The sequence below is a fragment of the Macaca thibetana genome, chromosome 9 (genome assembly GCF_024542745.1).
Source record: "Macaca thibetana thibetana isolate TM-01 chromosome 9, ASM2454274v1, whole genome shotgun sequence".
Classification (NCBI taxonomy): domain Eukaryota; kingdom Metazoa; phylum Chordata; class Mammalia; order Primates; family Cercopithecidae; genus Macaca; species Macaca thibetana.
In genome coordinates this window covers 7158603-7171590 of record NC_065586.1, presented here as the reverse complement: position 1 = coordinate 7171590, position 12988 = coordinate 7158603, and the positions used below count along the sequence as shown (strand labels likewise).

At 42.5% G+C, this 12988-nt stretch overlaps 1 protein-coding gene across 3 annotated transcripts in view; it reads left to right on the top strand.

The window, feature by feature from the left end:
* SFMBT2 (Scm like with four mbt domains 2) overlaps positions 1–12988 on the top strand; it is a 251505-nt gene that overhangs the window by 151652 nt on the left and 86865 nt on the right. For all 3 annotated transcript variants that reach the window (XM_050804608.1, XM_050804607.1, XM_050804609.1), the window contains one exon: positions 9491–9592. In XM_050804608.1, the coding sequence (XP_050660565.1) occupies positions 9491–9592 (102 nt within the window). The remainder of the gene's footprint in view (positions 1–9490; positions 9593–12988) is intronic.

Sequence of the window (12988 nt, the reverse complement as noted above, 5' to 3'; positions counted from 1 at the left end):
AGGCATGGTGGCCCACGCCTGTAATCCCAGCACTTTGGGATGCTGAGGTGGTTGGATTGCTTGAACCCAGGAGTTTGAGACCAGCCTGAGCAACATGGCAAAACCCCATCTCTACAAAAAAAAAAAAAAAAAAAAAAAAAAATTAGCCAGGTGTGGTGGTGCACACCTGTAGTCCCAGCTACCCGGGAGGCTGAGGTGGAAGTATTGCTTGAGCCTGGGAGGCGGAGGTTGCAGCAAGCCCTCATTGCATCATTGCACTTCAGCCTGGGTGGCAGAGACCCTATCTCAATAATACAAGAATTTGATTTCTGCATAAGGATGATTTCACTGCCTTTTTTTTTTTTTTTTTACATGCAAATCCTCCCCAAGTACATTTTAATTTTGTTGTTTTAATTAACGAGAACTTGTTCTCCCCTGTGCCACATCTTCCACAATTTTTTATCATGTGAGATGTGTTTATCTAATGAAGTGGGGATGGGAAGAGGCATTAGCTATTTTCGGAGTCTGTGATAGCCACATAATGACATTTTAAGAGCATAAGCTTCAGTTCTTCAAGTCCCTCAAGTGAATGTGGAGATGAGTCAAGTTCAGGCAGGCCCGGCAGACATGAATGTTCTTTCTTTTTTGTCTTCTCTTTCTCCTGTCTCCCCATTAGTAATACTCTCCATTGCTGTCTGTAGATTAATACTCACAGCCACGTGTATGCTGTATTTTATAAAGAACTTGACTGTTCACCCTGAAGCTTTGGCACCTGCCAGAGACGTGAGTTGCTGCTGACTCATGATGACTATATCCAGGCAGGTGTGTTTCTCCCGCAGCGATGGTTCGCTCCTCCTGAATCCGGTGCTGTCCCTTGCCAGGCACGGCAACCACTGCCAAGACAAGGACTTCATCGGGGCAGATGTTGAAAGCAGTGGGTGACCGTGGGCAGTGAGTGCACCCAGGGCGGGCTCTGAGGTTGCAGGATCCTCCTGACCTCTGTTGAAAAAAGTAAGACATAAGCCAAAACTATAAAGTCAGGACACCAAGATATTGAAGTTTGTCCATACTCCTTTTTCCAGCATGATACTGTACTTCCTGTTTCTCACTGCAGTTTTCTTTTCTTTTTTCTTTTTGTTTTTCTTTTTTCCTTTTTCTTTTTCTTTTCAGATGGAGTCTCGCTCTGTCGCCCAGGCTGGAATGCAGTGGCGTGATCACGGCTCACTGTAACTTCTGCCTCCTGGGTTCAAACGATTCCCCTGCCTCAACCTCCACAGTAACTGGGATGACAGGCGCCCACCACCACACCCAGCTAATTTTTATATTTTTAGTAGAGATGGAGTTTAATAGTGTAGGCCAGGCTGGTCTCGAACTCCTGACCTCAGTTGTTTTCTAAGTAAATTTCCAGCTTTTCAGGGTCAGAATCACCTCAACTACTTTCCTGTCCGTCCATTATAGGATGGTGCCTATCACGTGGTATTTAAAATACCAGTCACAGGTTGGGGTTGGTGTGGGCTTTGCAGCCATCCACGTGTACTAGATTAACCACGTTGATCAGAGTAACCTGTCTTGGTTAACGTGGATAACATTGTGTGGAAGTAGGTATCGATAGAGGATAATTTATGAAGCACCGTGAACATTTTGCTGCACATATTTCCTAAATCTTCATTGCTTAATGTACAAACACACGAAAGTAGTCATGATATTTGCTAATTGTTGATGAAGGCTGTGACTGGCTCTAGATAAACATTTTGGAAGTAACTTTTAGGGCCGGAATGCACTCACATACTTTCTTCTTAAGCCATTGAAAAGTGCGAGGAATTAACAGCAAAACTTGGAGGTTTTAAGTAAATGATCAGTGTTAGTAGCTATCACTTTTTACCTTAGTAATAGCTTTCTTTGAAAGAAAATTTTAGGGGGCTCTAGGTAGATTGTAGTAGTGTTGTTTGCCTGTATACACTAATTATTGATTTTTAAAAAGTCCTTTTTGGTCTTTGTTCCCTGGTCTGTTATATAACCTGGTGGCTAGAAGGTGGGCTCAGACTGAGTCAGGCTGCTTGGGCTTGAAGCCTGGCTTCTCTTGGTAGCTGTGTGCCCTTGCGTGGGTAACTTCGTCTCTCTGTGTCTTAATTTCCTCCCACAAGAGGGACTCCACCCCACAGTCTGTGTCAGTGGAAAATGACAATACAGAGAGTATGCCTGCCAGTATTTACAACATGTTAGCTGTTTCTGTCCACTTGGTATTACAGCCTGAGCATCTCTTATCCAAAATGCCTGGGACCAGACGTGTCTCCGGGTTCAGATTTTGGAATATTCGCAGTACATTTGCCTGTTGAGCATCTGAAAACCCGAAATCGAAAAGGCTCCGATGAGCATTTCTTATGAGTGCTTGTTGGCCCTCAAAAAGTTTCGGGTTTGGGGCTTGGGATTTTCAGAGTTGGGATGTCCAGTTTGTATACACAGAACCTAGTTAATCTCAGCACAGATTTACTACATCTTAGTAGGGGAGTGAGAACTGCTCAGGCTCTGGAGGGAATAAAGCTGATGAAACCTGGGTACAGAAAGGAAGTTGATGTAGACAGAACCTCTTTTATGATGTCATTCCACTGAAAATAAGGTTCCCTGAAGAGAGATTGCCACGGTAGCCTGCTAAGACAGTCCTCCAATAAAATGAATGGCATTTTACTTTTGATCAATATGAAACTACTTTAGGGCAAAAATAAAAATGGGTAGTGATGAATATAGATGGGAATGACATTGCTGGCATTTATTAAAGGAGAGTAGTTTTTCTGTAGGCAATTTGACTGGACTCCAGTACTCTTAAGTAAACAGTATTTCTTGAATGTGACAGGCATATTTGTAAATCTACTAAGGACTTAGTAATATATCCTGATAACAGGAATAACATCATTCTTGATCCAATAATTGCAAAGTGTGAATGATTCTCTAGAGCTTTGCAAAGGCCAAGAATGTCTCTTTCAAACGACAGTGGATTTTCCATTATCTCTCAGTACATAATTGGTTTGGCGAATCATCTTCAGGACCCAGGAACTCTCTCTGTCCTTAATATTGAGGATGATTAGTTGGGTGTGTAAATGAATGCATGCCCTCTGACTGCATTAACAGCCCAAAGTAAGTGGTCTGGGGTGAATAGATTTGTTTTTCAATGAGAAGAGCTGCATCTTTTCTCATATACTAATACGGATGTACACTTACACCGCAGAACTCAGCAGTTCTGTCTGTTGGCTTATTTGGAAATTTTGTGGTGTTGAATCCTTCAATTATCATAAAAACTTGTTATTCCTTAGGAGTATCAAGTGACTTATTTTGCCTTTTAGATCATATTTAAATGCTTCTATCCAGTATGCAGAGCCCAGTCTCTGTGCATAAATTCACTGTGCTACCTTCCCACAATCTTTTTTTTTTTCTTTTTTTTTTTTTTGTTTGAGACGAAGTCTCGCTCTGTCACCAGGCTGGAGTGCAGTGGCTCAATCTCGGCTCACTGCAACCTCACCACGCTCAGCTAATTTTTGTATTTTTTTTTAGTAGAGACGGGGTTTCACCATGTTGGCCAGGATGGTCTCGATCTCTTGACCTCGTGATCCACCCGCCTCGGCCTCCCAAAGTGCTGGGATTACAGGCATAAGCCACTGTGCTCCACCCCCAGAATCTTTTATCATTCTGAGTCACGTGGTTTTCATCTTCCAAATTAAGCTTCACACCTATGAATCCTTTGACTGCTGTGATCATAGTGATACTTCATTTTTATATGCTAGAAGTAAAAAACATTTGTTGTGACGTTCCTTCTCAGTCTGGATCTTCCATAGCTGTTCTTGCCTGTCTTTTCCTTCTCCCTTTGACAAGTGGAGGTGTTCTGTGTATTCCATGCAATAGCTGTTAGTCTCCTGTGTGGTACCTCAGTGGCTTCTGATCAGTGCTTATTGGATGAGTGACAGAATATAGGATTGGAATGGATGTCAAGAAATCATCAGGTTTCTGTCATCCCTTCAGTTTAATTCAATAAATATGTATTGAAGCCTTTCTTGGGTGAGCCACGTAGCATAAATGAGGGAGTTTGGCACTTACTGGAAAGTTCTGCACCTACAGCATGGTTATCTTTCGTGTTTTTTAAAGTTCTCCAATGGCCAGAAGTTTCAGTGGCAAACCCCATCAGAAAATATTGTCGTGCTCTGGCAGTAAAACGTTTCTGAAATCGTCATTCATGAGTAATATAAACATTAGAGTAGCAGGTTTAGCCAAACTCTTAATTGTTATGTCTTTATTCTTGAGTCTTCTCAATTTCCATTATGTTGACTTAGCTTTGAAACTGGTGGGGTTTCTACATGGTCATAGAGGGATTTTTTTTTTGATGTTGATTAGGAAGTGATTTTCAGAAAGTGGAAGTTAGGGCTGGAAGATACAGCAACGTATTTTATAGTTTCCAGATTTATTTATGAAATACAGAGTTGAACTTTAATAGGATAAGATATGTGGATATTTGAGGCCATACTACAAATACCTATGTTTGGATGTTGCGACCTCTCAGAATGTCTGGCTTCTTTTTTCAGTATATGAAACAAGAATGTTTAAGGGGTTTTGTGTAGTTTGGAAAGAAAAGCAGATGCATTTCCATGAGTAAGAAGTGTCTTGACTGTAACTTAGGAACTCTTTTTACCCACAACACTTCTAACGTCACGTGTGTAGGTTTTTCCACACCAGCCAGTTCTTCAGCTCTCTGGACAGCAAGTGAATATTCTGCAGTTTAATTCGTTTCTGACACCATCTGAAAGCAGTGCAGACCCCACAAGTGAAGGGCTCGGTACCACAAGATTCCTCCACTTTGGTGCCAGTCACAAGTCCTGGGATTCCTGTACTTGATGGCTATAAATTAGGGTTCCTAAAACCCCCTTCTCAGATGTGATAGTTTTCCAGAACGGCTCACAGAACAGTTTCCTTACTATTACCTGTTGATTGTGAAGGGTACCATACAGGATGCAAATGACCAGCCAAATGGAAGAGGTGCCCAGGGTGAGGGCTGGAAGGTGGTCCCAGGCACAGGGACTTCTGGCCATGTGGAGTTTGGGTGTCCCCACCCCCTGGCACATGGAAGTGTTCATCAACTGGAAAACCCCAACTCTGTCATTTAGGGTGTTCATGGGCGTTTCATTATGTAGGCACAATTGATGAAATCTTTGGCCATTGGTAATGAGCTCCATATCCAGCTCTTCTCCCCTCCCTAGTGGTTGTGGGGTGGAAATGAACTTACAGACCTCTCTAATTATGCCTTGGACTTTCTAGACACGAGCCCCCACCCTGAAGCTGTTTAGGGACCCATCAAGAATGGACCGATTAGAACAAAAAAGCTCCTATCACCTGGGAAATCCCACAGGATTTAGGAGTCCTGTACCAGAGACAAAGACCGATTACATTTACCACACAGCTGAAACCTGGGAGAAATAATTTAAGTTGTAGGAGATCTGAGCTAAGACTGACAGAGGGGAAACTAGTTTCTAAAGTTTTTGGAATAATGCCCACTGAGCATTATTCTTAAACTGTTTAAGAATATTTAAATGTCATGCTCTTTTTATTTTCATCCCGTATTCATGCGTGGTTTTGATGTTTATGTTCGTTGTTACAGATGAGCAGAGGTGGGGAGTTTAATGATGAACATTCGAGCGCAGGACACTCTGGGAGAAAAGGAAGAGATTGTGTGTTGTCTGCAGGAAGCGGAAGTGATCCCCTCTTAACCTACAGATGTAATTAGATGCAGAGGATGCTGAAGTCATTACCCATAAGCATTTCCAATACAGTCCGCAACCCTGAGTGGGCAGGGTTATCTCAGGGACACATTGCTGTCTGCAGTATTTCCAAGGAGCGGCAACCACTGCCTGGTGTCTGCTAGACAACTGTGAACACAGGAAGTCCGCAGAGAGGGCAGGGCTTCTGGGGCCACAGAGTTTCCACACAGCACGGGGAGCTCTGATTGACAGACCTTCCCAGAGGGCTTGGAGTACGGAATAAAGGTTGGGGGTGGATTTGGCTAAAGACTCCAAGTCAGTGGTCAAGGTCAGGCTGAGGGCCTGGGATGTAGACAGGGCTTAGGGTTGTGGGTAAACCCTACTTAGAAAGCTGACTCTACTCAGAGAGCAAAGGTTGGAGCAAGAGTTCTGTGGAGGAGAGAGAAGCACAGAATCTGGAATGGAGGGAATGAAAGAGGGCAGGTAGACCAGAAGCCCCATGGCTGTCAGGACGCCCCTACAGCGGAGGCTCTGAGTAGAGCCGTGGCGATAGAGGCAGCCGGGGAGAAGACCCATGCCTGCCGCCGTGCACCAGACCTCAGGAATGCCTCGCCCTGTGGCTGTGGCTGGTGAGGGGCAGGCTGCAGGAAGAAGGGGGTCCTACACAGAGAAAGAGTCTCCTGAGAAACACTGACATTCATCTGTTAACCATTACTTACAGTTATGAATGTCCTGGGAGTGACTGAGGGCACCTCTGATTGTCAAACAGCGTAATAATGACTGCTTAGACTTGCTGAGTACATTCAGGCCATGTTTTATTATATCATAATTCTATAATAATTCCCCTTTTCCAAAGATGAAAGGGTTTTGTACTTAAATGGGGAAGGATATTTACCTGCAAAAGCCATGATCAGGACTCACTTCTCGCTGATGGGTACTGGGGACATGGGTGTCTGACAGGAACATTCACTTTTTGAGATGAAGTCTTGCCCTGTCACCCAGGCTGGAGTGCAGTCATGTGATCTCGGCTCATTGTACCCTGTGCCTCCAGGCTCAAATGATTCTCCTGCCTCAGCCTCCTGGGTAGCCAAGATTACAGGTTTCCACCACCACATTCAGCTATTTTTTGTATTTTTAGTAGAGACAGGGTTTCACCATGTTGGCCAGGCTGGTCTCAAACTCCTGACCTCATGATCCGACTGCCTCAGCCTCCCAAAGTGCTGGGATTACAGGCAGGAGCTACTGCACCCAGTCCACTTTTAATCCTTTTTTTTTAATGTTTAAATTTTTTTATTGGTATGTAATAGATGTACATCCTTGGGGTACATGTGATTAATACATTCATATAATTTGTAAAGATCAAATCAGTGTAATTGAGATACCAATCACCTTAAATATTTGTCTTTTCTTTGGGCTAGAAACGTTCAAATTAACTTTGAATTCGGATGTCAGCGAGTCAGTGTTGGTTTAGTTGTGATGTCTCCTCGCCTGTGGCTTCTGGCTCTGCCTGGGCATGACGGCTGCTGTGTGTTAATCCGCATTTGCTCTCTGTACAGTAGCCTTCGATTCCTTCTCTTTCCTGATTTGCCTTCCCCCAGCCACCTTTAAAAGTAAATGTTTTGAAATCAAAACCACGAGGAGATACCATCTCACACCAGTAAGAATGACTGTTATTAAAAAGTCAAACAGATACTGATGAGGCTGTGGAGAATAGGGAACACTTACCCACTGCTGGTGGGAATATAAATTAGTTCACTCACTGTGAAAGCAGTTTTGAGATTTACTGACTTGAAACAGCTACCATTCGACCCAGCAATCTCATTGGTGGCTGTATACCCAAAGGAAAACAGGTCATTCTGTCAAAAAGACACATGCACTCACACGTTCATTGCAGCACTATTCACAATAGCAAAGGCATGGAAGCAGCCTGAGTGCCCATCAGTGATGGAATGGCTAAAGAAAATGTGGTACATATATACTTATGGAATATTACACAGCCATAAAAAAGAATGCAGGTATGTTCTTTGCAGCAACATGGATGGAGCTGAAGGCCGTTATTCTTAGCAAACTAATGCAGAAAGTTTGCTAATGCAGAACAGAAAGCCAAATACTGCATGTTCTCGTTTAGAAGTGTGAGCTGAACATTTAGCACACATGGACGTAAACATGGTACCAATAGTCACTGGAGACTACTAGAGGGGAGGGGGGAAATGAGTCATGGGTCAAAAAATTACCTATTGGGTACTATGTTCACTAATCTGAGTATAGTATGCCCATGTAACAAACCTGTGTATGTACCCCGTATCTAAAATAAAAGCTAAAAATAAATAAATAAAATGCTTTGTTTGCAACATAAACAGTGCAGATCATCACCTGCACCTATTTCCTTGTGCTTTTCCTTATGCATATAATTTTTATAAAGTGTGGATTGTAAGTTATTAAGGAATTTGTAAATGTTTAGAGTGGCCAGTTCCTTTGATTGGGTTTTGTCGTGTTTGACCACGTCCTGTCTTGTTCTGATTAATGTCCTCTTTGGACATGGCCCCAGCATTCATCATGCATCCCCCAGTACAGAGACCTTTGCAGACTGCCCTGGGGACATGAAAAATGAAAGGGTCCATGTGGTTCTATAGGCGTTTACATTCAGTTACCTTGGCAACTCGGTGCACTGGTTGAGGGTTTTATAAGCAGTTCTTGTAGTCTGATCTCCTGTCGGACACTGACGGTACTGACCAGCTTCTGGGGGTTTTGGGGAAACAGGCACTGTCTGTCTGGGTTCTGTGCGGTCCTCAGAGTTGGATATAGAGTGATGTGGTTGCAGTAATTAAAAACCCACTTTCGATTCGCAGGTCAAAGAAAGTAACAGGTCCCCAGATATTTTCGTACTTCACACCCAATTGATGTATTTGGAAATCACAGGATTTATTTGCAGCTATTATTTCCTCAGGGACAGACTGCAAATACATTTATTTATCCATGCTGTTTATCCAGACCGTGAGTTATGAGGTGACCTCCATCTCCGCAAGATAAATTCTGGTATCCGGAGTCCAGCCAACCTCCTCTATTGCTGTGTAGCTGAAGTGGATATTGAAATTTGTTTTCTTAGGAGGCAGGAAAGCCCCATCTCTCTCACATAAAGGTTGCTGTGAGCGGGTTATAAAACTGCCAGACCCCTATTAGGAAAGGAGTGTTGCTCCCCTTTGTTGAGTAGGAGTCAGGTTCTAATCGTCCGTGGGGCAGGTTTGGATTCTGACCTCCAGGCATCTCTAAGATCACGGGGATTATGGGATCTTGACTACCCCTACCTGTACCATACTGGTAAGCCGTGTGCCAGCTTACTCCCAGTAACTGGTAAGCAGTGTGCTCTTAGACACAGGAGGTGGGGGCAGACCGTGGGTACAGGGTGCTGACTGAGGCTCTGAGATGTGACTCCAGTAGCGAGAGGCCTCGTTTTCTGAAGACACCCTGTTGTGTTAGGATGATGGATTGCCTCCCTTACTCTGCTGTGCTTCAGTTGATAGCACCGAGGATGAGCAAAGCAGTGTAATGTGAATTTTTGCTTAGGGTAAATTTAAGCCTGGCCACGAAGCCTTGTTGCCTCTCCCTTGGAAAAGCAATTTAGCCTGCAGAAAATAATTAAATCTGCGGTATCTGGCAATAATTAGAAATTCTAAACGGGGAGGGTTAATTGTTTCCATCAGATTTCGGTTGCCCAATAAAATGGGAGCGCATCCGGACCGTGGCTTTCAGTATTTTCATCTTTCTCCCTGCAGGATCACGCAGATTTGCGAAGCCATTTCTTCACAGTTGGGATGAAGCTTGAGACAGTGAATATGAGCGAGCCTTTTGACATCTCTCCTGCGTCAGTGACTAAGGTGAGTTTTCCTCCCTCGTTCTTCAACCCAGCTCCTAGAGTGGATCAAATTAAACCTTTCAACTCAAAGACGACCAGATGAAATATATTCGCGCAAGGCTATCAGCAATGCCAGGCGAAGCTAAGGAAGATTGCCGCCCCTCCAGTCCAGCGCTGCTTTAAGCTGTTTTTATTACTGGTGGCACAGAGTGACTCTAATCAGATGCCCCCTCTTATCATGGATAGGGTGAATTTTCCTTGTCTTCTGCTAGTTGTCCACTGACGAGTTGCACGTTGTAATCATTACAAGGGTAATTTGTTCTTCCTGCATGGGTAGTAAATATGATCTGTTTAAACTTGGAAAATACATGAAAATGGTGCAAAGCAAATTCTCACCTCCCATGTCTCAGCATTTCTGTGTTATTTGTCTCATGTGCCCTCATTGACTAAAGAAAAACTCATGCTTCTAAGATCTACAGATTCAGAATAAAATTACCTTTTAACATAAAGGCATTTTTATAATGATCTGTTAGTCTTTGAAGATTGTAATATCCCAGCGGGTCATGGTGGCTCACATCCATAATCCCAGCACTTTGGGAGGCCAAGGGGGAAGGATCACTTGAGCCCAGGAGTTCAAAACCAGCCTGGGTAACATAGGGAGACCCTGTCTCTACAAACAGTAAAACATTTTTGAAAAAGTATAATATCCATTCCCCATTAAAGAAGTTTTAATGACAAAACCTCTGGTAAAATCAAAATTGCTTGTTTCTACCTTAAATACTCTCTTACAAATAGTGTGGGAAACTTAGCATTCTTGGCCGACGTGTGTTTTGGTGAATGGTCTTTTGTGTACTTCAGTAGGAGAATTTAATTACAGATTTAAATCTGTTTTAATTTCTTTTTCTTAAGGAAATGGGATTTTCGTTAAGGAAAATCACTTTCCATGCAGTGATTAGTATTTGTTATGTGAGTCATGAGTTTTTAAAAATTTATGATTTGGTAACACTTGAGAAATTTAGTAGTGATAATGTATTACAGAATATGGAAATTGGTTATAAAAATGAAATGCTTTCTAAACATTTTTTCTTGTAAACGTTTTTTCTTTAGTGAACATAAATTGTTTTTATAACCATTAAAGTAGCTTATTTCAAGGATAACTTTAGGAGCTGGGCACGGTGGCTCACGCCTGTGATCCTGGCACTTTGGGAGGCTGAGGTAGGGTGATCACCTGAGGTCAGGAGTTTGAGACCAGCCTGGCTAGCAGGGTGAAACCCCATCTCTGCTAAAAATACAAAATTTAGCCAGGTATGGTGGCGCATACCTGTAACCCCAGCTTCTTGGGAGGCTGAGGCAGGAGAATCACTTGAACCTGGGAAACGGAGGTTGTAGTGAGCCGAGATCTTGCCACTGCCCTCCAGCCTGGGCGACAGAATGAGACTCCATCTCAAAACAAACAAACAAACAAAATCAGAAAAACTTTAAATATTTAAGGTTATTTATTTAAAGAAAAATACATTGGCTTTTGCTTTATAATCTTTGAAAGTCATGTACTCCTGATTATCTAGCATCTGTTAAAAAACCTTTTAATTTGAAATGGCCTTTGGGGTTCTTTACTGTATATCCTGCCAGTAGTCGGATATTTTTCCAAAATGGACAAATGGTACCCTGTTGAATCCTAGCCAGAATTCTCCTTTGTTCCGTTAGTGGGTGCTGCAGTCATGCCAGCTGCCCATCTGTTTGCAGATGTAGCATGCTACAGAGTCACTTCACCTGGTATTTATCAATTAAACTCAACAGAGTTGATGTGCATAGACTGTCAGCGGTAACCTCTCTTACATTCTTTCTTTTTTTTTTTTTTTTTTTTTTTTTTTTTGAGATAGAGCCTTGCTCCATTGCCCAGGCTAAAGTTCAATGACATGATCTCGGCTCACTCACTACAACCTCTGCCTCCTGGGTTCAAGCGATTCTCCTGCCTCAGCCTCCCAAGTAGCTGGGATTATAGGCGCCTGCCACCGTGCCTGGTTAATTTTTGTGTTTTTAGTAGAGATGGGGTTTCATCATCTTGGCCAGGCTGGTCTCGAACTCCTGACCTTGTGATCCGCCCGCCTCAGCCTCCCAAAGTACTGGGATTATAGGCGTGAGCCACTGAACCCAGCCTCTCTCACATTCTTATTCCTTTAAATAATTCTTATGCCTTTAAATAGTTGTAATATGTAATGTTAGAATGTGTCTACTAATCAAAATTAATTTCAGCCCAAATATCTTTTTCTAGTTGGATAGACTTCCAGTGATAGTTGGCTTTTCACAGTAAATAATTTTCTCTAAATAGATCTTATCGAGGGGAGGGAAGAAGTATTTTTACTGATTTCTAAATTGTGTTTCCCTTTTTATTTTGCTTTTTCTTACCCTTTGTAGCAAAGATAAAATAAGTCATGCTGTTTCGTGTACAGCCCTCCTTCTCTTATTGACCATGTTTTGTATAATGCATGGACTGGGATGTGTGCATCTGTCTTTTAGAACCTAGGTAGGCACCTCCCCAGGTTCAAGACTCATCTTCATGTAATGACATATCAGAATACTCCTAGTGTAGAAGATATTTACAATTAAATATATTTCTGTAAGTATGGGGAAAGTACCTTGGAGTATTATGTTTGAAAATATAACACACTGTGCTATCATTACTCATCACAATGAAAATTTCATTTTTTTTCCCACCTTGGGCCTTTTCTTGGTGGCATAACTGTTGAAGAAATATGTAAATAATGTTACAACAAACAGACAAGGATGCAGACAGGCGTGTAGTGGATCGAGTATTAAATGGTGAACTTCCAGCAGTCCAGCCAGGGTGTGCTCTTGGTGTTGAAATACTGGCAGATGGTGGTGATGTCATCTGTGTAAGCGAAGTGCATTGTATTGATTAGAGGAAAGGCTACTGGCATGAGAAGCCTTGGGTTCTGTTTCTGTGTCTGCCATCTCTTAGCTGTGCAGTCTTGGGCAAGTCAGTTAACTGCTCTGGGCGTTAGTTCTGAGTCCTGTGGGTTCTGGACTGGATAGAGCACAAAACACTGCTTCGGACCATTTAGGAACATGAGCCCTGATGGATCTGATGAAACGTACTAAGCTTTTCCTTTGAAGCATTCCCACGTGAACATGCATTTTAACGGTTGTGGAAATTCCTTCTTTATAGGGTACCGCGGCTCCACCAAAATCACATGCTCTTTGTATACGTATGTGTGTGAGTATGTGTATGTATGCGAGACAGACTAAATAACAGTAATTTAACAGATATTTATTGAGCATTCATAGGCTGCATTCTGGACAATGTTCCCATTGTGGAGCTTATATTTTAATGGAGGGAGACAGACTATAAACAGAATCAATAAGTAAATAAATCTAGTATGTTACATATTAAATGCTA